The 23,916-nt window shown below is 38.8% G+C and overlaps 2 protein-coding genes and 1 long non-coding RNA gene across 3 annotated transcripts; 1 reads left to right on the top strand and 2 right to left on the bottom strand.

Annotated features, from left to right (window-relative positions):
• The first annotated feature begins 4,351 nt into the window (after positions 1-4,351).
• LOC149101569 (uncharacterized) lies at positions 4,352-7,285 on the top strand. The gene is made up of 2 exons (XR_016202863.1): positions 4,352-4,709; positions 5,279-7,285. It is a non-coding gene; the product is annotated as an uncharacterized LOC149101569 (long non-coding RNA).
• Positions 7,286-10,893: 3,608 nt separating this feature from the next.
• LOC149101568 (uncharacterized) lies at positions 10,894-16,613 on the bottom strand. Its single transcript, XM_089275741.1, has 4 exons — positions 16,221-16,613; positions 15,232-15,347; positions 14,086-14,238; positions 10,894-13,711 (listed from the first exon to the last, which is right to left on the bottom strand). Exons 1-4 carry the CDS (start codon positions 16,611-16,613, stop codon positions 13,270-13,272), a joined length of 1,104 nt encoding a protein of 367 aa, XP_089131867.1. The 3' UTR covers positions 10,894-13,269.
• Positions 16,614-16,862: 249 nt separating this feature from the next.
• Positions 16,863-23,831, bottom strand: LOC110057790 (uncharacterized). Its single transcript, XM_020764383.2, has 5 exons — positions 23,675-23,831; positions 20,696-20,787; positions 20,444-20,609; positions 20,103-20,274; positions 16,863-18,447 (listed from the first exon to the last, which is right to left on the bottom strand). The coding sequence occupies exons 1-5, from the start codon at positions 23,792-23,794 to the stop codon at positions 18,005-18,007; spliced, it is 993 nt and encodes a 330-aa protein (XP_020620042.2). The 5' UTR covers positions 23,795-23,831; the 3' UTR covers positions 16,863-18,004.
• Between the last annotated feature and the right edge of the window lie 85 nt (positions 23,832-23,916).

Genomic DNA, 23,916 nt, shown 5'->3' with positions numbered 1-23,916 from the left:
AGTAGCGTAATGAATATTTCATAGCTAAAAAACGTTCAATGCTCAGCAACGCGAGTAAAAGTAGAGATGCTAAAGATGGGTAAAGGAAAGCAAAGACTGTTTCTCTATAGAGTCTGCAATAATCATCTAATGAAGAACAGGTGATGAGAGATATCTCGCCGAATATAAAACTTGGCTGTACGGCAACTCCTACTGTCAGATCTGTTGCTGCCAAACAAGCCAGTAGCATGTTGTACGTGGTCTGAAGTCTTCGCTTCTTTATTACAGCCACTATTACCAGCGAGTTGATGAAGACAATCACTGGACAAGTCAACATGTTTAAGATGATGGAAAACAATGTGAAAATGTAGTCTTCGTGGTCATATTTTTCTTTCCAAATGCGGCAGTCTGCCGCAGGTGTAATGGAAGAGCTGTTTTCTGTTGATGAGTTCATCTTTCTTTCAAGCGTTTCCAGCTTTGATCAGTAGATAAGTTAATAATTACCGTTAAATGCAATCCAGCAAGTCGTTCACTTTATTTGATGAAAGCGGAATTTTGTGCTTTATTTATACCTTTTAATCAGGGACCTTTCCTGCGTCAATCCCGATACCTAAAGAAGAGAAATTCTCAAACTTACTTATCCCAATCAATGAAGGTTGGAAATGAATAACAAGCAAAATCTGAGGATAAAAACTGACGTCTCGGTGTCATCGTAGCACCGAATCCTATTGTCTTTAATACTGATAATACAATAGACTGATAACTGCAATTTTCTTTGATATTACAATTATTTTTTCAATAACGCTAGATGAACCGCTTTTCAAAGAGACAAGACCGAGCTACACTCATTTAGTCTGCAGTAATTCCATTCTTAAAGGAAACTCCTTCCCAAATATGATATCGCAGACATGATTGGAATAAATAGATAGCTTTCTTACACCTAGGCCCTGTTTGTTACGAAGTCGACAGTATGCTTAAAAGTCTCATAGATGATAACAGCAGGTAAGCCGCCAAAAACGCCGGCTTATTGTGCTGGATAATGCACAATATATACTTTAACACGTGCTTTGCCATCTTACAGAAAAAGAAACATCAATTGTTTTAATTGAAAAGTCCAAATTTTGCTAATTTAAGATTATTAGCTGACCATGTCGTTAATTCCGTTTAAAAGTCAACGCTTGCTTCTAATTTCTGCAAATTTCAGGGACACAAAATGTGCTCTATATCCTGACAAGTTTCTTTGGTACTTATGCAAGTTTAACTGTCTTTGACCATCCTGCAAAGACCGACTTTGAATTTTAATTATTTTATACTGAAATTATATCGTTGTATGTTAAAAAGAATTTTTTTTTAATCAAAATATCACGGCCAAGACAATTGCCTTTGAATCACTGTAATAACGGATATTTCATTCTAAGCTAAACGTGTTGATAATCCGATATTCTTGACAGTAAGTCGAAATCGCTTATATGTGCATGAGAAGAAAACAGCTGGTGAGTCCGAAACGGCTTATGGTGGATATCACACAATAAATATTTCCAGATTTTCTCTGCTATCTCATAGAATGGGAGATATTTTTTCTTCCTGGCTTGAACAAATGAATTTAGCATTAAATTTCAACTAGAAATGATTCCTTAACGTTTGGAAGAAGCCCATTGCGTGTTTGAGTTAAGTTCCTTAGGAATTAAACCAATCGCTATTTAGCATAATTATTCATTTGTTCGACATAAATGCCTTCCTCTGACACCTAATTATTTTTTTAAATCTCCTTGACCAATCAAATGGCATCGAGAAGAGCTGCACTAAATATGACTTCCTCTAAATAGTGAAGTCAGTAATGCTACGAAAAAATAAGAAATAATCAGAAACAATGCGCTGCGATCACTTAAAGATCAAGCTTTTTTCATCTGCATAGATTCCACATATACGTGTTCTTTGCGTATAATTGCACATGATCGGCTGAAACTGTAGGGAAAAGACAACGCTATTGACGTATTTGTTATATAGACACGAGTCACTTGAACACGCACCTTTTTTAGAACACCATTTTGTTTTCTATTTTGTAGGATCGATGGTAAAAACTATACATCCCCATCATGGTCGGCTCTCTTCAAAGAAGCAAACGTCTTGCATCAATTTCCATATAAGCTAACTTAACTTCGAAGATAATCTCTAGTTCCACTAAAAGGACAATTTAGAATCACTTCTCCAAAGTACTTTTGGGAATCGCGCTTTCTTAATCCTAACCCTACCCCTAACCCTAACCCTAAAAGTTTTACTTTTGGGGGGTTTGGTTCGAGGCTAACTGAAGGCAAATGAAGACGATTTCCTGTTTTCCTGTTTCTGAGTAAAACTTTTATGAGAAATATAACAAGTCGGGTGTCGAGTTGAAAAACGTTTCTCGAAGTTTAGTTTTCTAGAGTAATGCAATCGCCATCATTAACAGGTTCTTTTTTGTTTCACTCTTTTACGACAGTACAACACAGATGTCGTTTAATCTCCTTCTTGATGTCTCTCTTGAAGAAAGCATAAGCTACAAGATCAATGGCGGAGTTTAAAACCAAAAGAGCCATTTCATATTCCTTGTCATTACACATGGTTTCTTTTTTTGATCAGTGGATATACAAGAATGAACTGTCGGCAAATTTCTCTTGAACTTTAAACGAAACGCGATGGTTGAAACATAGCTTGTTTTGCTCTGGCGTCACGATCGTGCTTACAAACAACTTGCAGTATGAAGTTCAATAGCAAAATAAAACAAAGAAGAAGCTCAAAATATCACTGTTACCTAAAAAAAAAGTTCACAAAAAGAGATATTTTAAAAATATACCAGTTCGTGAAAAGAATTTTCTGGGCGATTAGCATTCCCTAAGCCAATGAAACCATTTGAATCACGCTGCGTTGCGTCATAAACAGTCAAGTAAGTGAACGGCTTGATAACTGCAATGTGTCTATCTAGTAGTCGGGTCACTTGGTCCGAGGCGAAAATCGAAGCCTAGTTGAGACAAAGTGACTCGTGTATTGAATAAGCCGATTTCGTCTCACGGAAGGAAATTCTCTTGGCATTTCTGGACATAATTATCGAGTCAGGAGCATCAGTGCTTTTAACGGCCACAGGGAAATAGTATTAATTGAAATATTAAAGCCTTTGAAGGTCTCTTCTATATCAGCCTCTTCCAGGCGTTCAGTTAGTTGGGGCGCAGCGCGAAAAACGGCAAGCGAAAACTTATATATGTAACCGTAGCACTCGATCAAAGTACACGAAAATATACAATAGTATAGAATACTGTAACTATAGTTTGACCGCCATGCAATAAACAAGAATTCGCTGGAAGCGCTATCTTGTAACCATAAAGTTTCATGGTAGGTAGTTACCTTGCAAAATTGAACTTAACTTGTACGTAATTTCTATGTGTACATTTCCATGCGAACCACTTAACCACAGGCTTATTTACTAAACAACGAACGGATCATCAGCTTCTCCAATTCTCTTTAATATAACAAGGTAAATAGAACAAGTCAAATCGGGCCTTGGACCTTGCCCTCAGATCAACAAAGCAGCGATACAATAATTTCATCATGGCAAGCGCTTTAAGAACTGAAATCCGTGAAACACATATTTCAACAAATTTCTAATGTAAACTTCGTACAGAGTGAAATATCCTCCCAGTTTTCGGGTCTAAACAGTCGGAACTAAAAATTGTAGTTGCCCAGAATTCGGTCAGAACCTGTTAGCATTGGAAACTTGTTACCAGTGGTCGCTTAGGCTTCCACTCGAGGTGCATGTCACAATCATAAAAAAGTTCTAATTATAAATGCTCTTCTGTACAAACTGCAGCAAACTTGCAGAAAGATACAGTTTACATTCCCACGACTTGCAACCAGCACCTTCTCCGAGAGGATTGGTGAGAGTGATTGAAGTTGTCCGGATAACAAAGTCGATCGAGTAAATGAGCACCTTCGGTTATCTGCTGTACACAAAAATTTACGAAGGGCCATGAGTTGAGATCTCTGAAAGAATGTAAGCTTACATAAATGTAACAAAAAATCAACAACATACATCTTTATGCTGATCTAAACGCATGCGCATTCTATTATTGTCTAAGCGCCCTACCCCATAAATTTAGCGGTCCCTAGAGCGGAAATTGCCATTTTACGACTTCAGAAATTTCAGAGAAATTGCGTCGTAGTTTTTATTAGAAGTGTGTAGGATTGTTTGCGTTACCCACGTGAACCGTAGTTGGTTCGTTTGGGTGGTTTCTAGCGGCAACCAGTGACCAATTACCCTTCGCAACCTTTGGCATCTCCGTTCTAAAATTTGAAGTTATTAATAAGCAATGATGATCACAGTGCCAGTTCATGATCAATATCACGCAGCATTCGCTATGTTGTACATCTGGATTACCTCCTTGATATTTTTACCCCTCGTATTTTATCTTCTATTAGCCTCAGGTACTAAAAGTGTTCAACGCAATAACAATTTTCGTTTCGCTCACTTTACTGACCACTTTTTTCACGTGCTTGTTGAACTTGAGTTCAAGTCCATCCTTGTAACTGATCGAAACGTTTGTTTACTTCGCTGCTTAAAAGAACAGCGTTGTTTTTCAACCAACATTGCTGCAAGCCCTGACTTAAACGGCAGCCATATTTGTATGTTGCTGCCTACAGATAAGTACAACGCTTCGAACAGCTTTGGACCAAGTGAACGCTTCCATCATTACAGCCTTAAGGTGTGGTATTAAACTTAGTTTATACCGGGGTATTGATATTAGGTGAATAATTAATTAGCGCATTCACAGATGACAGTGAAGAATTTCAATTTCCTTTGTGTAATGACAAACATTTACACTCACACTGTTGCTTTCAATTATTTATCTTTGAATTTGACATCTTTTCAATGCATTTTTTTAAAACTAGAATTGCATCTTTTCGAAAGGTTTTCAAACGTATTCACAATGTTCGCCCAAGGTTTTCGAAAAGTCAAAACTCCACTGAAAAGTTCTGCTCAGAATACAACCCTGAAACTCTTCAATTCATAGTAAAAGAATAAGGAAATGCGGAAATATTTATTGCTATATATATAAAGCGTCACTTCTCTGCTGGAGACTATGTTTATTTTGTTTAATATTTTGCCTTTTAAGGTGATTGCAAAAATAAATCAATAACTAGTAAGGAGATATTTGACGTATGAACAGAATTATTTCATCTCTATATCGTACTTGCCCTAAGTTAAACTCCGAACGAGCAGTTTTTTCACTGAATATATCTAATTGTTTTTCCTTTTCTAACTTCTTACTAGACTCCGTGCTTGTTTGAGCCTTGCCAACATAACAGCACCTGCCATGCATTGTATGAGCAGGGTGATTACTGGTGTGAGTGTCATCCATCTTATGTTGGAAAAAACTGTGGTAGGTAGTTACTTTATTTACTTCTCAAACTCATTAACATTTCATGGCGTGAATAGTAGACTCATGCAAGCAAACTTTTTTGTCCTTAGTTTTATTTTCGAGAGAAGATACATCAAACACATAAGACAGTGTTTGAACACATTTAAAAATATCCATAACGTCAAGATTTTTATTTAGCATAAGCTTAAGTGAACATTTTTACTAATTTGTACGCCTTTTTTATACCCATTTTTACCTTTTTGCCTTTTTTTTTACCTTTTTTACCCTTTTTACCTTATTTTCACTTGCAGGACCCCTTTGATAACACCCTTAGGCTGTCTGTAGGTCGTTCCTGGAACGCACAAGGAGCCAATCCTCTCTCACTTCAGGAATGATTCATTTGTGTCAGAAATCACGGACCCGACCTTTGACCCCAGTAACGCAGTACATATTGAAGTGTCATCCGGGGACGCTTCATTCCATCACATGCGAACTGCGCATGCTTCAGGTCCTAACAACTCGACTCGCTCCAGGCGAGTGTGTTTCACTCAATATTGCGCAACAGACGCCTGGCCTCTCATTGGTGTTGTTGGACCGGAGGGGTATGGGGTGGAGGGCCCCGTGGATTGGGAACGGTTCTGCTCCACGATTGTGCGCGGCTCACCAACTTTCTATCCTCGAATGGTGAATATTCCAATATCGCTTCCTTTCCCATATGACCGCGGATATGATGTTTTTCATGAAGAGAAGAACAAGAAAGAGCAAGACGCGGCGTGAAGTGCGGAAGAATCAAAATACAACTCAGCCCATGAAATCGTGACAATGTTTTAATTTTCAAGTTGATTCGGTTTTATTAATTCTGGGTTAGTTAAATCGATATAATTTACCTGTATCTGTCTGTACTTATACTGAGAAGAGATCTGATCAGACACGTGATTTACTGGAAATATATATCGAGGACGTAAATATATGCAAAATGGAGACTTGTTTTAAAATGAAATTCGAAATGATTATTATTTTTGTCTTGGATCGTCAATATTCAGCATGTTGGTGGTCAGTTGAGTATGTTCAGTGGGTCGGGAGAGGCCTGTTGGGCCTCTTTTTTTTTAAAGCAGAAACGTTCATGGCGTTATCAATGAAAGAAATAAATTAACATCTGTTAATGTAACTTCAGAGATCTACGATGTTGAGATATACAATAGTGAATGAGGGAGATGTTTGGGGAAGTTATATTTAGCAGATATAACGATAAAGAGATATTATGTGTTTATGGGGTGTCTAAAAGCATCTGAATCAACAGGCAAGAAATTTACTTCATTAGATCGAGTCAAATAATAGGAACACACCAACAAGCGCAATTTACCGCGCTCTTATATTCTTTTCAGATTTCAGATTTTCGGATTTTTTTATTAATTGACACTTACCATTCACTCCCCACTTGCCAAACACAGGCCGACTAGAGAAACTGGAACACTGGATGTCCTTGCTTTATGGAACTCAACCGGTGTTCTTTCGAGAACCGTTGAAAAATGTTGTTTGAAACTTGTAGGCAATATCAGTAAGGCAGTAGGGGATAAACTCACCTGGCTTTCTTCAACAAAATCCGTAAAAGATCTTGTATCCGCCACCTTGGAATTTAAAACTTTTTCAGAAAGGCCAAAACAGCTTCGAACTTTATTGGAAAATATCAAGAAAAGAAAATGAAGATATAGAGATAAATGTCACTAAGACATAACTTTGAACTAAAAATATCCCAAATTTGGATTAAGCACCCTTTAGTTACTAATATATAAATACATGGCTACCATAGAAACATCAGTTCATTTCCAGAACAAGGTTAAGGAAATGTCACCAGTTTGAAGACTACAGCTTTAGTAGTAATAAGTGAATAAAGATGATGAATTTCAGTAGTGTTTAAATTGGGAGAGTTTGAAATCAGCGAGACACTAAACAGACCACAGATGGTCAAAACAATGTTGTTTTTCCTGAAGATCATATTTATCCATACACCTTGACCAAACTTTTTATTAGAAGTGTGTAGGATTGTTTGCGTTACCCACGTGAACCGTAGTTGGTTCGTTTGGGTGGTTTCTAGCGGCAACCAGTGACCAATCACCCTTCGCAACCTTTGGCATCTCCGTTCTAAAATTTGAAGTTATTAATAAGCAATGAAGATCACAGTGCCAGTTGATGATCAATATCACGCAGCATTCGCTATGTTGTACATCTGGATTACCTCCTTGATATTTTTACCCCTCGTATTTTATCTTCTATTAGCCTCAGGTACTAAAAGTGTTCAACGCAATAACAATTTTCGTTTCGCTCACTTTACTGACCACTTTTTTCACGTGCTTGTTGAACTTGAGTTCAAGTCCATCCTTGTAACTGATCGAAACGTTTGTTTACTTCGCTGCTTAAAAGAACAGCGTTGTTTTTCAACCAACATTGCTGCAAGCCCTGACTTAAACGGCAGCCATATTTGTATGTTGCTGCCTACAGATAAGTACAACGCTTCGAACAGCTTTGGACCAAGTGAACGCTTCCATCATTACAGCCTTAAGGTGTGGTGTTAAACTTAGTTTATACCGGGGTATTGATATTAGGTGAATAATTAATTAGCGCATTCACAGATACGACAGTGAAGAATTTCGGAGAAACGTGCCAAGTGATATCAGCAGCAAGTAGTTAAGTAATTACGTAGTAGTAGATATAAAGATGTAAGCATTAACTAGTAGTTCCCAAACGAAGATGGATTAGTTATATCGTTATTTTGGAATGTATATTAAGAATTTAAACTATTCAAACGGCAGATCGGATGACCAAGAGAATCATATTTTTTACCAACCACGTCAGTCTGGATAAGATACTCTTTGAGTAGATCGCAATCTCAGTGCAGAGAGAATTACTTTTACGACCCAGTGACACCGCCCGTAAACAAAAAGTGGATGAATTTCAATTTCCTTTGTGTAATGACAAACATTTACACTCACACTGTTGCTTTCAATTATTTATCTTTGAATTTGACATCTTTTCAATGCATTTTTTTAAAACTAGAATTGCATCTTTTCGAAAGGTTTTCAAACGTATTCACAATGTTCGCCCAAGGTTTTCGAAAAGTCAAAACTCCACTGAAAAGTTCTGCTCAGAATACAACCCTGAAACTCTTCAATTCATAGTAAAAGAATAAGGAAATGCGGAAATATTTATTGCTATATATATAAAGCGTCACTTCTCTGCTGGAGACTATGTTTATTTTGTTTAATATTTTGCCTTTTAAGGTGATTGCAAAAATAAATCAATAACTAGTAAGGAGATATTTGACGTATGAACAGAATTATTTCATCTCTATATCGTACTTGCCCTAAGTTAAACTCCGAACGAGCAGTTTTTTCACTGAATATATCTAATTGTTTTTCCTTTTCTAACTTCTTACTAGACTCCGTGCTTGTTTGAGCCTTGCCAACATAACAGCACCTGCCATGCATTGTATGAGCAGGGTGATTACTGGTGTGAGTGTCATCCATCTAATGTTGGAAAAAACTGTGGTAGGTAGTTACTTTATTTACTTCTCAAACTCATTAACATTTCATGGCGTGAATAGTAGACTCATGCAAGCAAACTTTTTTGTCCTTAGTTTTATTTTCGAGAGAAGATACATCAAACACATAAGACAGTGTTTGAACACATTTAAAAATATCCATAACGTCAAGATTTTTATTTAGCATAAGCTTAAGTGAACATTTTTACTAATTTGTACGCCTTTTTTATACCCATTTTTACCTTTTTGCCTTTTTTTTTACCTTTTTTACCCTTTTTACCTTATTTTCACTTGCAGGACCCCTTTGATAACACCCTTAGGCTGTCTGTAGGTCGTTCCTGGAACGCACAAGGAGCCAATCCTCTCTCACTTCAGGAATGATTCATTTGTGTCAGAAATCACGGACCCGACCTTTGACCCCAGTAACGCAGTACATATTGAAGTGTCATCCGGGGACGCTTCATTCCATCACGTGCGAACTGCGCATGCTCCAGGTCCTAACAACTCGACTCGCTCCAGGCGAGTGTGTTTCACTCAATATTGCGCAACAGACGCCTGGCCTCTCATTGGTGTTGTTGGACCGGAGGGGTATGGGGTGGAGGGCCCCGTGGATTGGGAACGGTTCTGCTCCACGATTGTGCGCGGCTCATCAACTTTCTATCCTCGAATGGTGAATATTCCAATATCGCTTCCTTTCCCATATGACCGAGGATATGATGTTTTTCATGAAGAGAAGGACAAGAAAGGGCAAGACGCGGCGTGAAGCGCGGAAGAATCAAAATACAACTCAGCCCATGAAATCGTGACAATGTTTTAATTTTCAAGTTGATTCGGTTTTATTAATTCTGGGTTAGTTAAATCGATACAATTTATTTGTATCTCCCTGTACTTATACTGAGAAGAGATCTGATCAGACACGTAATTTACTGGAAATATATATCGAGGACGTAAATATATGCAAAATGGAGACTTGTTTTAAAATGAAATTCGAAATGATTATTATTTTTGTCTTGGATCGTCAATATTCAGCATGTTGGTGGTCAGTTGAGTATGTTCAGTGGGTCGGGAGAGGCCTGCTGCGCCTCTTTTTTTTTAAAGCAGAAACGTTCATGGCGTTATCAATGAAAGAAATAAATTAACATCTGTTAATGTAACTTCAGAGATCTACAATGTTGAGATATACAATAGTGAATGAGGGAGATGTTTGGGGAAGTTGTATTTAGCAGATATAACGATAAAGAGATATTATGTGTTTATGAGGTGTCTAAAAGCATCTGAATCAACAGGCAAGAAATTTACTTCATTGGATCGAGTCAAATAATAGGAACACACCAACAAACGCAATTTACCGCGCTCTTATATTCTTTTCACTCCCCACTTGCCAAACACAGGCCGACTAGAGAAACTGGAACACTGGATGTCCTTGCTTTGTGGAACTCAACCGGTGTTCTTTCGAGAACCGTTGAAAAATGTTGTTTGAAACTTGTAGGCAATATCAGTAAGGCAGTAGGGGATAAACTCACCTGGCTTTCTTCAACAAAATCCGTAAAAGATCTTGTATCCGCCACCTTGGAATTTAAAACTTTTTCAGAAAGGCCAAAACAGCTTCGAACTTTATTGGAAAATATCAAGAAAAGAAAATGAAGATATAGAGATAAATGTCACTAAGACATGACTTTGAACTAAAAGTATTCCAAATTTGGATTAAGCACCCTTTAGTTACTAATATATAAATACATGGCTACCATAGAAACATCAGTTCATTTCCTTGACAAGGTTAAGGAAATGTCACCAGTTTGAAGACTACAGCTTTAGTAGTAATAAGTGAATAAAGATGATGAATTTTAGTAGTGTTTAAATTGGGAGAGTTTGAAATCAGCGAGACACTAATCAGTAAGCCTTCCATGTCCGCAACTAAGCAGGGTTGGAAAGAGCCAACAAGTTTATTGCTTCTCTTTCTTATGATTTACTGATTTTTTTAATTGAAATTTAAACTGTTAACAAATTGTTATAGCTTATAGATCAAATAAAATCGTAAGAGCTGGTGCGTATGTATTCGTAAGTTTAGAAGTGTTTGTTGGCAATATTATGGTTCTATTATTACACGCGCTTCATAATACGGTCCAATACGAGTGTTGCATGACCTCGGAAAGTCATTTCCTGAAAAGTGCATGGTCATCAATGGAAACGTAAAACTAATGGCCTAGTTTTTGTTAAAAATTATTACATAAGTGCAATAAAGCTATACAGACGGGTTATAATGGAGCACTCATTTTTTTCGTAATTTTTTAACGCACAGAACATCTTTACCATTAAATACAATAACTACTTTAACATGATAACGTACCTTACTCACATACAACATAAAACCACTTTAGCACGTAAAAATGCTATGCTCACAACAGATCACTGAGCCCCACTAAATTTGGTTCTATCTGAAAGGAAAGCAAGGGGCTGAGGTTAGGCCTGTCCACACTAATTCAGCGTAGGAAAAAAGATGGCGGCTGTACATTTTACCACAATGCCTTGCAAACCTAACACAGCCTTTGAGGCACAAAGATAGTGAAATTTTTATAATATTTTTCGCTGTGCTAAGGACATTGAGTAGCCTAAGTTTGAAGATTTTATAACATTTCTGTACGTTTTTATGAACGTTGTTAAGGTTTTCGTGCGCTTAGAACTATGGGTAAATGTACCAGTCGCCATCTTTTTTCCTACGGAGGATTCATTTGACACGAAATCATGAGTAATTAACCAAGCTTGTTCTACCAAGGTGGCTGAATATTTGCCTCGTTATTTTTTTGCGTGTTCATGAACCCCGACTCCGTCTCGATTTATAAACACGCAAAAAAGAATTGGTCAATATCCAGCCATCTTGACAGAACAAACGTGGTCAATAACCCATACATGATGGAGAGGCTTCATCTTCCTTGGTGGTTAGTGGTTTGTTCTTGATGGCTATCAATCGTTCGGTGGATTCTAGCTGAGATAAGCTAATCATGCCCAATGTTGTGATGTTTGATTGAATTTTCTCTTCTCCCTCACGTTCGTCGCACTCGGGTTTTGAGCGTCTCCGCCATTTTTCCTCTCGGTCCGAAGCTCGACTAGGCAGGACCTAGTCGAGCTTCGGACTAGGCCCTGCCTAGTCCGAAGCGTGAAAGGGGCCCTTTTACGCAGGGCCCCTTTTGATACCAGCCTATGGCTGATGGGGCTACCCTGCCTAAATAACGATGAGTTGACTTGAGTGGACAAGTTTAGTTAAACGTCTTGTTGTAGTTCGTGAAATTAGACATTCTTTCGGTGTACTGTTGTTATTTTCTTATGAGCAAGTTTATTCTAAACGGTTATTCTTATTCTATTCTCTACTTAATCGTGATAACGATAACAGTAAAGGCTGTCGAAACAGGTCTTTTTGGAAACTTGATGTGTTGTGTTTTTTTAAAAAATTGCTAGTTATCTTGTGTTATCAAGACATCTTAGAAGCAATCAATCAGACATCTCACTGTGATTGAAATGAATGCCATTAGTTTCGTGCCGTAAACCGACTCTCTAACCACTGACTCACGAGCTAGATCAGTTAATATGTACATTTATTATATGGCTGTGTCTCACAAGGACTGGGAACTACCGAATTCACGAATTTGATTGGCTGAAATTGATATTGACCGCGGTCTAGATTTTCCCATTTAGACCGGCATCTAGACCGGTTTCATTTTGCGTTGAAAAAGCAGCAAACTCAAATACAAAAATGTTCACCGTTTTCTTTTATTTTCTTCTCAATCATTCATGGGAGTGCCAAAAAGCCTGATGACAAAAAAAAAAGTAAAGAGGACGAGCAAATTTCGGCAGGTTAAAGTTAAGCTCATCTCCGTTTGCAAGCAAAATGTCAGCAAACCAGTTACATTAAACGAATTAAAGTTTTTTTCTTTGCCATATAATAAACATCTTATTAACCGAGCTAAGTCGGTCTGTATGGGAGAATCTTGACCTCGGTCGTGAGTACAGACCGAACGCAGTGAGGTCTGTACTCACGACCGAGGTCAAGTTTCTCCCGTACAGACCTCTTGCTCGGTTAATAAGAGCTAAATATGACGTAACGGCCCCGCTTGTTGTCCCTCTGGGATTAGTGTTGTGATTTCATCCTAGCTCGGCCCGAGTCTCCTGTAACTCAGCGATTAAAGTGCTCCATCACAACCTCGTTCCCATGGTCTCCCTCGCACGAGAGACCCTGGGAACGAGGTTGGCTCGATCAGTGCGCGAAAGGTCAGGGGTTCGACTCTCTACATGAACTCAGAGTATTTTTCTTTGTCCTACCAGTTGTGACTATAGATTCCAGTTACTCAGCAGACAGTAGCTGTAGGTAAATTAACCAAAGTAAGGAATAACTTTCATACAAGTTGGTCCTGGATAGTTGTCAGCGTCCGCGTTATGCAAATCCTCTGAATACCAAACCCTGAACTCCTGACCAGCGGTCACCATCAGAGGAATAGAGAAGCTTAACATCAACTCAGGGGAGTTGGAACCGAATCCATCAATGGTGTATGGGTAAATATGATCTTCAGGAAAAACAACGTTGTTTTGACCATCTGTGATGACAGTTGCTATATTGTTAGGGTCGCTGCAACCCCATTTACTTCTGCCATTCCAAACGCATCCCACCTCACCGGAAATATGTACCAGTTTTAATGCAGTGACTATACCAGCCTTGCGCATATAGAACACGCCAGGAGAATCATCTCTAGCGTACATGCAAACTTCTTTTTCTAGCTCTGAGAATAAAAAGAATAAAATAAAAATAAATTGCTTTCTAAACAATAATGGAAACTCTGTTACTGAAACACGCTTCATTAATTGACCACCAGTTCAATTAACTGTTGGACGTACAAGTAAACTCACATCCCCACCGTGGTACAGGGATTGAGGGGGGCGGGGGAGGGTGGTTTGAGTCCCTTCCCTGCCCTTCCCACATATATATTATTTTGGTTTTAGTAGTTAGCCCCCCGTGACGTCACCACGGAATCAAATGGATTGTCTAGCCTTATTGCCGCGGTTAAGTGAGAGGGTTTTCTACCAGTGATCACGTACCCTTGGCTATATACTGCCTACGTGTATGTAATTTTCCTTTAATAGGCGTCATGGAAATACTACATGTAGGAATCACTATAACTATTGTTTTCAGACTTAGAACCGGAATGATCAGCCAGACTAAACCCACTACAGAGGATGGCTGTAATAGTGTACACACAATAGATCAGAGCTTCTTGGATTCTTTGACACACAGTTTTGTAAGTTTTCACGGATCTACCCAGGAAGGCTGGATGGTTTAACTGATAGCTAAGAATTTGCCAAAATTGTAACTATCAGGTGCGAAATGATGCGTTTTACTGATAGCTGAGGTGCGAGATCTGTAAGCTTTACTGATGGCAAACAAATGAGCTGACGTTTTAATCAATTGGTGAGAGACCGTCGAAAATGTAACCTTATAATTTAGATTTCAGCACCAAATACAGACCTCTGTCGATTATAAGAGCTGATGTCGTCTCGACATAGCACCTGAGTAGTATGTCTCAAACACGAAAGACCGTGTTTCATCGGAATATCGAAACACCGAGACGAGAGTTGGAAAAACGACGTGCAGCGGAGTATTTTTGACGAAATTCGAGGTGTTTGGACAGCCGATGAAACACTGTCTCTAGTGTTTGACATATGTCCTCAATCGAAACAAAAACTAAGGGGTAAACGGAGAACAAAAATCGTCAAAATCTATGCTTATTTAGACCGGGCATCCAAACTTCCTGCACGGTTGTGATTTTCTTTGTTTTAAGTTGATGAATTATCAATGATTTTGAGAAAACATTTTCAAACACCAAGAACAGAGTTGAAAATACGACGCGTAGCGGAGTCTTCATGGCGAACTGTGAGGTATAATAATAATAATAATAATAATAATAATAATAATAATAATAATAATGATAATAATAATAATAATAACAACAACGAAGATTTAAACAGGATGACCCATCAGTCTATTCAATACTGTTATCAAAGAAGTCCTGTAAAAGAAACTACAGCGAAAATAAGGTAAAAAAGGTAAAAAAGGTAAAAATGGGTAAAAACAGGCGTACAAAATTAGTAAAAATGTTCACTTAAGCTTATGCTAAATAAAAATCTTGACGTTATGGATATTTTTAAATGTGTTCAAACACTGTCTTATGTGTTTGATGTATCTTCTCTCGAAACTAAAACTAAGGACAAAAAAGTTTGCTTGCATGAGTCTACTATTCACGCCATGAAATGTTAATGAGTTTGAGAAGTAAATAAAGTAACTACCTACCACAGTTTTTTCCAACATTAGATGGATGACACTCACACCAGTAATCACCCTGCTCATACAATGCATGGCAGGTGCTGTTATGTTGGCAAGGCTCAAACAAGCACGGAGTCTAGTAAGAAGTTAGAAAAGGAAAAACAATTAGATATATTCAGTGAAAAAACTGCTCGTTCGGAGTTTAACTTAGGGCAAGTACGATATAGAGATGAAATAATTCTGTTCATACGTCAAATATCTCCTTACTAGTTATTGATTTATTTTTGCAATCACCTTAAAAGGCAAAATATTAAACAAAATAAACATAGTCTCCAGCAGAGAAGTGACGCTTTATATATATAGCAATAAATATTTCCGCATTTCCTTATTCTTTTACTATGAATTGAAGAGTTTCAGGGTTGTATTCTGAGCAGAACTTTTCAGTGGAGTTTTGACTTTTCGAAAACCTTGGGCGAACATTGTGAATACGTTTGAAAACCTTTCGAAAAGATGCAATTCTAGTTTTAAAAAAATGCATTGAAAAGATGTCAAATTCAAAGATAAATAATTGAAAGCAACAGTGTGAGTGTAAATGTTTGTCATTACACAAAGGAAATTGAAATTCATCCACTTTTTGTTTACGGGCGGTGTCACTGGGTCGTAAAAGTAATTCTCTCTGCACTGAGATTGCGATCTACTCAAAGAGTATCTTATCCAGACTGACGTGGTTGGTAAAAAATATGATTCTCTTGGTCATCCGATCTGCCGTTTGAATAGTTTAAATTCTTAATATACATTCCAAAATAACGATACAACTAATCCATCTTCGTTTGGGAACTACTAGTTAATGCTTACAGCTTTATATCTACTACTACGTAATTACTTAACTACTTGCTGCTGATATCACTTGGCACGTTTCTCCGAAATTCTTCACTGTCATCTGTGAATGCGCTAATTAATTATTCACCTAATATCAATACCCCGGTATAAACTAAGTTTAATACCACACCTTAAGGCTGTAATGATGGAAGCGTTCACTTGGTCCAAAGCTGTTCGAAGCGTTGTACTTATCTGTAGGCAGCAACATACAAATATGGCTGCCGTTTAAGTCAGGGCTTGCAGCAATGTTGGTTGAAAAACAACGCTGTTCTTTTAAGCAGCGAAGTAAACAAACGTTTCGATCAGTTACAAGGATGGACTTGAACTCAGGTTCAACAAGCACGTGAAAAAAGTGGTCAGTAAAGTGAGCGAAACGAAAATTGTTATTGCGTTGAACACTTTTAGTACCTGAGGCTAATAGAAGATAAAATACGAGGGGTAAAAATATCAAGGAGGTAATCCAGATGTACAACATAGCGAATGCTGCGTGATATTGATCATGAACTGGTACTGTGATCTTCATTGCTTATTAATAATTTCAAATTTTAGAACGGAGATGCCAAAGGTTGCGAAGGGTAATTGGTCACTGGTTGCCGCTAGAAACCACCCAAACGAACCAACTACGGTTCACGTGAGTAACGCAAACAATCCTACACACTTCTAATAAAAACTTTGGTCAAGGTGTATGGATAAATATGATCTTCAGGAAAAACAACATTGTTTTGACCATCTGTGGTCTGTTTAGTGTCTCGCTGATTTCAAACTCTCCCAATTTAAACACTACTGAAATTCATCATCTTTATTCACTTATCACTACTAAAGCTGTAGTCTTCAAACTGGTGACATTTCCTTAACCTTGTTCAGGAAATGAACTGATGTTTCTATGGTAGCCATGTATTTATATATTAGTAACTAAAGGGTGCTTAATCCAAATTTGGGATATTTTTAGTTCAAAGTTATGTCTCAGTGACATTTATCTCTATATCTTCATTTTCTTTTCTTGATATTTTCCAATAAAGTTCGAAGCTGTTTTGGCCTTTCTGAAAAAGTTTTAAATTCCAAGGTGGCGGATACAAGATCTTTTACGGATTTTGTTGAAGAAAGCCAGGTGAGTTTATCCCCTACTGCCTTACTGATATTGCCTACAAGTTTCAAACAACATTTTTCAACGGTTCTCGAAAGAACACCGGTTGAGTTCCATAAAGCAAGGACATCCAGTGTTCCAGTTTCTCTAGTCGGCCTGTGTTTGGCAAGTGGGGAGTGAGTGGTAAGTGTCAATTAATAAAAAAATCCGAAAATCTGAAATCTGAAAAGAATATAAGAGCGCGGTAAATTGCGCTTGTTGGTGTGTTCCTATTATTTGACTCGATCTAATGAAGTAAATTTCTTGCCTGTTGATTCAGATGCTTTTAGACACCCCATAAACACATAATATCTCTTTATCGTTATATCTGCTAAATATAACTTCCCCAAACATCTCCCTCATTCACTATTGTATATCTCAACATCGTAGATCTCTGAAGTTACATTAACAGATGTTAATTTATTTCTTTCATTGATAACGCCATGAACGTTTCTGCTTTAAAAAAAAAGAGGCCCAACAGGCCTCTCCCGACCCACTGAACATACTCAACTGACCACCAACATGCTGAATATTGACGATCCAAGACAAAAATAATAATCATTTCGAATTTCATTTTAAAACAAGTCTCCATTTTGCATATATTTACGTCCTCGATATATATTTCCAGTAAATTACGTGTCTGATCAGATCTCTTCTCAGTATAAGTACAGGGAGATACAAATAAATTGTATCGATTTAACTAACCCAGAATTAATAAAACCGAATCAACTTGAAAATTAAAACATTGTCACAATTTCATGGGCTGAGTTGTATTTTGATTCTTCCGCGCTTCACGCCGCGTCTTGCCCTTTCTTGTCCTTCTCTTCATGAAAAACATCATATCCGCGGTCATATGGGAAAGGAAGCGATATTGGAATATTCACCATTCGAGGATAGAAAGTTGGTGAGCCGCGCACAATCGTGGAGCAGAACCGTTCCCAATCCACGGGGCCCTCCACCCCATACCCCTCCGGTCCAACAACACCAATGAGAGGCCAGGCGTCTGTTGCGCAATATTGAGTGAAACACACTCGCCTGGAGCGAGTCGAGTTGTTAGGACCTGAAGCATGCGCAGTTCGCACGTGATGGAACGAGGCGCCCCCGGATGGTACTTCAACATGTACTGCGTTACTGGGGTCAAAGGTCGGGTCCGTGATTTCTGACACAAATGAATCATTCCTGAAGTGAGAGAGGATTGGCTCCTTGTGCGTTCCAGGAACGACCTGCAGACAGCCTAAAGGTGAACCAAAGATATCTATGTTATTTCCCGGCGGGAAGTCCATATCGAGAAAAAACTTTCGCGAGTCCTTGAGAACGATCAAGAGATCCAGAGTGCATCATAACCTGCAATAAATGTTAAAAGGCATAACGGCAGAAACCGAAAACTTAGTAGATAGATTTGGTACAGGACCGCCTACACGAAAGGTATTGTAATTTATTTCTAAATTCTACGTGTACCGAACACGAACACCAAGCTGTATTGTACATTCTTGACACTATTGAAGTTATTTCTTGAGCTTTTGATGACACTAATAGGCCCTTTGCAGCTGGGGTCACGTGACCAAATTTTTCCTGGAAATTTTTTATATTATGGGCTATAACTTAAGGAATGCCTGAAATGGAAAGAGCGCATCGAAAATACCGAAATGGCCAAGTTTGAGGCCCCTGGCTTTAAAGAGCAAGTTTATACGACAGTTTGAATTGTCTGAAAATTTAGAGGATTTGTATGTAAAATGTTGCTGGAGAGCAAGGCCTTGCTCTCCAACAACTTTTTCCAAACAAATTTAAAAAATCGGACCGTCATAAAATCTCCTTCTTTAACATGATGGGGGCCTCAAACTTGGCCATTTTGATATTTTCGACATGCCTTTTCCTTTTCTGGCATGCGTTAAGTTACAGCCCATAATATTATGAAAAATAGGTCACGTGATGGCTTAGCTGCAAAGGGCCTATCTGAGGCTTGTTGAGTATGATAGGAGCTTCAAACCACATGGTAAGGTCTTCATTCAGCAAGAAGAAACCAGAAACTGCAAGGGATCACATACGATAAACGCTGCCAACGTAAGATCTACAAGAGATCTGATCAGTTAAAAAAAGGTATAAAGACAAACAATAGACTGCAAGGCTGATACTACGTGAAAGACGTTTCGAGACACCAACATGATAAGAACCCATAACATGAGCAGGATCGTAACAGTGGACAGCCGTTTCGTCCTTCTTGGGACTCGTTTAAGGAGGACGAAACAGCTGTCCAATGTTGCGATTCTGCTTTATCGGCTTTTGTCATGTTGGTGTCTCGAAATGTCTTTCACGTTGTATCAGCCTTGCAGTCTATTGTTTGTCTTCATTCAGCGCATGAAGCTGGCTCAGGTCTCGTCTGACCTATTTGAGGCCAGTCTAGAAACTGCAGTACCTACAACCACGAGACCGTGGACATTCCACATCAGACACCAGTTTCCCACACTGAACTGAAATGAGAGTTAGGACCTCCCCCTATATAGAACCGCTTGTCACGTACCCAAACTGACGTCACATAACGACACCTGAGGCAGTTGCAGTTGCTGAATTAGAGAGGAAGCCACATCAGTCTACGCTGGTTTTCATGCGGGCTCTCTGTCTCCTGGTCGAATTGGAATATGGAGATGATGATTTTTGGGGAGGGAGGAAAATCGGAGAACCCGGAGAAACTCCTCGGAGCAAACCGAGAACTAACAACAAAGTCAACCCACATATGACACCGAGCCGGAATCGAACCTGGGCCACATTTGTGGGAGGCGAGCGCTCTTACCACTGCGCCATACATGCTTCCCATGCTCCACATTGAGGTGCGGTTGGAGCTCAAATGCCAGTAAGCAGACCTTTGTTTCATCAAAGTCATCTACTACTCACCATTTTCCTTGGTAGAATCATCTACAGCCAAACCAACAGTAACAATGCTGTCGTTTGTGTGAGGAAGGAATGCCCAGTCCTGATGCCACTTGATTCCCATGGAGCCGTCTTCACCGGGGTACTTCATGTGTATTTTCTCTTGCATTATATATCGAATAGAAGAGCTTTCAACCTGACGTTTAAAAGAAGAGGAATAATAATGTTGACGTAAGAATAACAGACTGCTGCCACCGATGATACCTTAATGATATTCATTCAGTTTGGGCGTGAGGTGCCCTTCGTCAAAGAAGACCAAACATTAAAAACAAACATTAAAATAACACAGATAAAATAGAAATTACCAGTTGTGAAATTATGTCCAAAAGCTTCGGATGTCGTAGAGCTTTGTGCCACACAGGATGTATAAGAGATGGACAGATAACACGTGATCTTTTTAATAGCGTCTTGGCGGACGAATTACTTTCTTCCAATATGAAGTACTTGTCTGAGCTTGTCTTACCGGTGCTCCTAAGAAAAGAGTTGTTTCAGCATAATTGCACCCAGCGAACCCGCCAGCGGGATCACCAAAGTACCGACATTAACGTGATACTTACATTTCAATGAGCTCATCCATAGCTTCAATAAGTTCCTTCTTTTCGTCTTCGTTGAAAATGTTTTTAACTGCTAAGTAACCATCTCTCTCGTACTAGAAAAAAAAAAAAAGAAAAAGAAAAGGAGAGGGAAAAAGGTAACTTTACCAAACGCATACAACGTTATTTCTGAGGGCTTTACATACAGCATCTGTAACTTACTTTGGTTACCTAGGCCACTGATTATATTTACTGGACAAAGGAACATTTAGATAAACACTCTTCCTACTACTCTAACTTCTCAAATGGTTAAAATCACAAGATGAATATAGTTTTCCACAAGCGCCTTCGTAACTTTTTTGACTCTGAAATTCAACAAATGCGCTGGTTTGCAAACGAAGGGAAAGTGTCGTCATTCGTAAAAAGCCAGCAAAACGCATAATTCTGTCAAATATGAAGTAGTGGCAATGACACTTTGTGTTCTTTATCATAAGGAGCCATGCATCTCTCATTTGTATTCAATCCTAGCCATAAGTGGGTCATAAGGACGCTATAACACTGAAAAAAATATAAAGTTAGCGCCTCTTATGCCTGATAAAGATAAGAACTTTGGTAGAATTTTAGTACATGATGACGTCACGTGAAAACGATCTATAACGCAGTCAGAGTTCAGACAGTTTTGATCACCACTGCTTTTCTGCTTCTTTTAATTTTTTGGCACACCGGTGACTGGTCAGACAACTAACTCCATGTCTATCGGCTGATCGTTGGCGAGGCGCCAAGCTTCGAGGGTTAATGCAAATATTTGTCTGGGAATGCAATAAATGACTGTGTTTTGGGAAAAGGGGACCGTCATGTCATGTTATTAGCTATGCTGTTACTTTAAGCTGTAGCCTGCGTAGCTGGTGCTCTAGTAGTGATACAGAACGAGGTGAGCGGAGCACAAGATAGAAACCAGTCGCGCGAGTTCATTACCCCGCGCGCGTCGCACCGCGCCAACTCCAGCCGCGGCAGACCAACCAACAGTCACGCAATAATTCCACGACATGAGCTCACGTGTCAGAGTGGCGAAAATTTTTAAACTGTTACTGTGACCGTGGAAGTACCTTTGGGATACGCTTGGGCGTCAAACCACAATGGTAATGAAATGGAACAACTCACCGTCTTTCCATTCGCGCAAAAGAATGTTTCGTTTCCGGTGCATATATGTAAAGCAAAGAGTGTCTGCATAAACTTTGATCAGCCTTACCTGACTTACCTTTTCACCTGGGGAAAGCCGAGATAAATTTACCTCTGTTAAATGCGGTTGAATTCGAGTTAAAAACAAGTATTTTGGGATGACCAGGACGTTATTTCTAACTTGGATTTCACTCTTTTTGTAGATACAGAATTTTAACAGTACTATACGAAGGCATTATTTTGGGTGTCACGCAATCTGAGTCCGCTGGTAGGAAGCCTCTTTGTATTTGTGCCTTAGAAAGAGGGATATTTGTCAAAAAACAAATCAAAGGTTGTTAATTTTATCTTGGAAATTTGTGTTTTACACTGCCAAATACCAAAGCTATTTATTAAGGTTTCCTTCCTCAGGCATCCTTTCGCTCGTTGCGCAATTTTCGTTTGCAGGAAATATTGCGTGACGACTCGAAAGAGCAAGACAAAAGTGATGAAAAGTCATAGATTTTATATACATATAACCACAGTTAGCTCTAGCGAAAAGCAAATCAATCACAATCTTTATTTATAGAGGGTAATACATAATAGTTCCACTACTTATAAACTTGTGGCCCTCTTAATAATTATTGTGTATTGAAAACTACGTACACTTGCGCGTTTCTTTAAGAAATTGGGAATGGAGTTCCAAAGTGTTGCTGTTCTCACGCGAAATGATCGCACCCCTCGGATTCTCGTTTAAAACGAGGACAGGCCAAGTTTGTAAAACCATGACGACTATTTCGATCATTAATGTCCGATGTGAAGTTTATATGAAATAATTCATATATGAACTGCGGTTGTAGATGAAAGTGAAGAATGATCATCGCAGTTAATTTTCCAATTTAAGCAATTGGAAAGAAGAAGCCTGAAAAAAATCAGGGCTTCAACGGGATTCGAACCCGTGACCTCCGCGATACCGGTGCGATGCTCTACCAACTGAGCTATGAAGCCACACATTGGGAGCGAGGTCAATTAGTTGAATTCATATCTTCCCGTGAGGAGTGAAATGATGTGAAGTTTATATAACTACAACCGCAGTTCATATATGAATTATTTCATATAAACTTCACATCATTTCACTCCTCACGGGAAGATATGAACTCAACTAATTGACCTCGCTTCCAATGTGTGGCTTCATAGCTCAGTTGGTAGAGCATCGCACCGGTATCGCGGAGGTCACGGGTTCGAATCCCGTTGAAGCCCTGATTTTATTCAGGCTTCTTCTTTCCAATTGCTTAAATTGGAAAATTAACTGCGATGATCATTCTTCACTTTCATCTACAACCGCAGTTCATATATGAATTATTTCATATAAACTTCACATCATTTCACTCCTCACGGGAAGATATGAACTCAACTAATTGACCTCGCTCCCAATGTGTGGCTTCATAGCTCAGTTGGTAGAGCATCGCACCGGTATCGCGGAGGTCACGGGTTCGAATCCCGTTGAAGCCCTGATTTTTTCCAGGCTTCTTCTTTCCAATTGCTTAAATTGGAAAATTAACTGCGATGATCATTCTTCGCTTTCATTAATGTCCGAGTTACGTATTAAGAGTTCGGTCCGTTGACACGGTTGTACACTTGTATGCATATTACTTTCACTTCAAGGTGAAGTGGGAGCCAATTTAACTTCTTGAAAAGTTCGACACTGTTTGTTCGTATCAACTTGAATTATCTAAAACGGTATCATAATTACCCTCCCAACGGTATTTTCATAATACCTTAGGACCATGGATAAACGCAATCGCAAAATGTCATGTAATACATTTAGCGTGTTACTATATTTATTACCTGTGATTTCTGGTCTACGTCAAGCTTGAAGAAGGAGCTGCTTTCTGTTGAACTACTACTCAAGAATCTACTAATACTGGCGCACTTCAAACGCCTGATTCCCAGGCAAAGTAAGGCCATCTTTGTCTCGATGTCTATGTGCAGACCGAGTCCCGGGAGAAATAAAAATTTCGCGGAGAAAACTGGTAATGAGTCTTTGAGTAAAATTTGGATTTGATGACGTAAGGAGTCAGGCATCATGG

The sequence above is a fragment of the Orbicella faveolata genome, unplaced genomic scaffold (genome assembly GCF_042242905.1).
Source record: "Orbicella faveolata isolate gen_17 unplaced genomic scaffold, um_ofav_v1 contig_37, whole genome shotgun sequence".
In the NCBI taxonomy this organism is placed as follows: domain Eukaryota; kingdom Metazoa; phylum Cnidaria; class Anthozoa; order Scleractinia; family Merulinidae; genus Orbicella; species Orbicella faveolata.
Note: the sequence above shows the minus strand (reverse complement) of the source record. Positions and strands in the feature narration are given on the sequence as shown.

Coding starts and splice junctions, on each gene's coding strand:
- LOC149101568 (XM_089275741.1), bottom strand. CDS start 16,613: ATGAAGATCACAGTACCAGTTCATGATCAATATCACGCAGCATTCGCT. Junction 14,239..15,231: donor GGAAAAAACTGTGGTAGGTA/GTTACTTTATTT, acceptor GCAAATTCTTAG/CTATCAGTTAAACCATCCAG. Junction 13,712..14,085: donor GCTGATCATTCCGGTTCTAA/GTCTGAAAACAA, acceptor ATTATTGTTTAG/AAAGCAATTTATTTTTATTT.
- LOC110057790 (XM_020764383.2), bottom strand. CDS start 23,794: ATGGCCTTACTTTGCCTGGGAATCAGGCGTTTGAAGTGCGCCAGTATT. Junction 20,610..20,695: donor ATGGATGAGCTCATTGAAAT/GTAAGTATCACG, acceptor CTCTTTTCTTAG/GAGCACCGGTAAGACAAGCT. Junction 20,275..20,443: donor TGGACATAATTTCACAACTG/GTAATTTCTATT, acceptor TTTAAACGTCAG/GTTGAAAGCTCTTCTATTCG.